General features: G+C 40.1%; 1 protein-coding gene across 1 annotated transcript in view; it reads left to right on the top strand.

Moving 5' to 3' along the window:
- Positions 1–246: 246 nt before the first annotated feature.
- The window catches only part of FAM160B1 (family with sequence similarity 160 member B1), a 45,347-nt gene continuing 44,041 nt past the window's right edge, over positions 247–1,552 (top strand). Inside the window, exons 1-2 of the mRNA XM_008063406.2 lie at positions 247–339; positions 1,411–1,533. Coding sequence (XP_008061597.2) covers positions 247–339; positions 1,411–1,533 — 216 coding nt within the window. The remainder of the gene's footprint in view (positions 340–1,410; positions 1,534–1,552) is intronic.

A 1,552-nucleotide genomic window follows, 5' to 3' on the forward strand; every position in this document is an offset into this window, starting at 1 on the left:
TTGAAACCTAGATTTCAGGTAGACAAATCATCATTCTAAATATTGATGTTAATCTAGAGCAAAACATATTTTATCATGTTTATTACAAGTATACAAAGATAGGCATCATCACATGCACACAACTCTAAGTAAGCCCGTTTTAAACAGACCTCCTCACACAATTAGTAGTTGTAAGGCATTATGAAAATACAAAATGCCATATAAATGCATAACAATTAGGCCAGGAAAATAACTATAGTTAATAACATGACTAACCAACTTAAACTGTGCGAATATAATGATAATAATAGACAACATTATGTGCTCTTGGTTGAAGATGACACAATTAGCCAGAATTTGGTAAGAAGTACAAAACAATAGAGGATGCCTCCAGCATTCTGGGAGCCAGTGCTCAGAAAATTAAGGTCATATTTATCCACCACTGAGCGCAGCAGGGATATAAGCAACTTAAATAAGGAAGAAAAGACTAATGTCTCTTTCTTAACTCTGGATTTCTGGGCCCTAGTATTTTGTGAAACACTACCACTACTATTACTAACAACAATAAAAACAATAATAATAAATGGTCTATATCTCTCTTACTATGGAATGGGCACTGTTAAAGTTTTACATATATTAATTCCTACAACAACCTCATAAGGTGGGTGCTATTCTCTCCTTTTTATGGATGAGGAGACTAAAGCACGAAGAAGCTAAATAACTTTCCATGGTGGGTAGCAGAGCTGGGATTTAAACTCAGGCTATCCACCCAGCTGCAAGTCTGGCCTCTTAACACCTACTCCGTACTACTGCTACCTTTTCTGCCTTGTCTCTTTTTTCTGTTCAACTGATCAACTAAAATACATATTTTCATCACTGGTTGTGTAAAACTTCCTCCACCCTCATCTCATAAAGAACTTAAATATCCTTTTGGTAAAACACCAATACTAGCAAAAAACAAATTTCTCCAGGATGTGAACACCTTCGTAATTTGTATCAACCTAAAACTCACCAGCCTGAACTGTTTCTTCAAGGCCTAACATACTGTTGCCTGTTATTTTAAGAAGCCTCCACCCGAGTTAACATTGTAGCCCCATCTAGCTGTCCTAGGCATCGAATAGAATCCTTTCTGATTCTTTCCCTCCCTAACGTGTCCCAGTACCATCTGATAACTGAATAGAAAATACTATACGGAATCTTTTGGCCTCACGATCCAGCACGTGACAGGTTACCTTATTAAACTGAACCATCTTACCCTTTGCCTAATTGGGACTTCCTGTTTTTATGCTGAATAATAATATATGCTACAGTGAGCAAAGTCATTGCACCTGCATGAGTTGATCTGTTCAAGTTCCTCGCATTTAAATCCACCGCCCACTTTTGGCGTTAGGCTGTTTCTTCTTACCAGTCTTCCAAATCTGTCCTTCACAGGCGAAGCTCTGCCTATGCCATAGAGATACGGATGGCTACGTGTCCCTGCAGAGTCAGCACAGCACCTCCCCGGAGAACCCAGACCGGGGGGAACGGCTGAACGGTGAGCACGAGAGCGCCGGGGTCTGCCGCGCCCCGAAGC

The sequence above is a fragment of the Carlito syrichta genome, unplaced genomic scaffold, assembly GCF_000164805.1.
Source record: "Carlito syrichta isolate Samal-C Ts95f unplaced genomic scaffold, Tarsius_syrichta-2.0.1 Scaffold306834, whole genome shotgun sequence".
Lineage (NCBI taxonomy): Eukaryota > Metazoa > Chordata > Mammalia > Primates > Tarsiidae > Carlito > Carlito syrichta.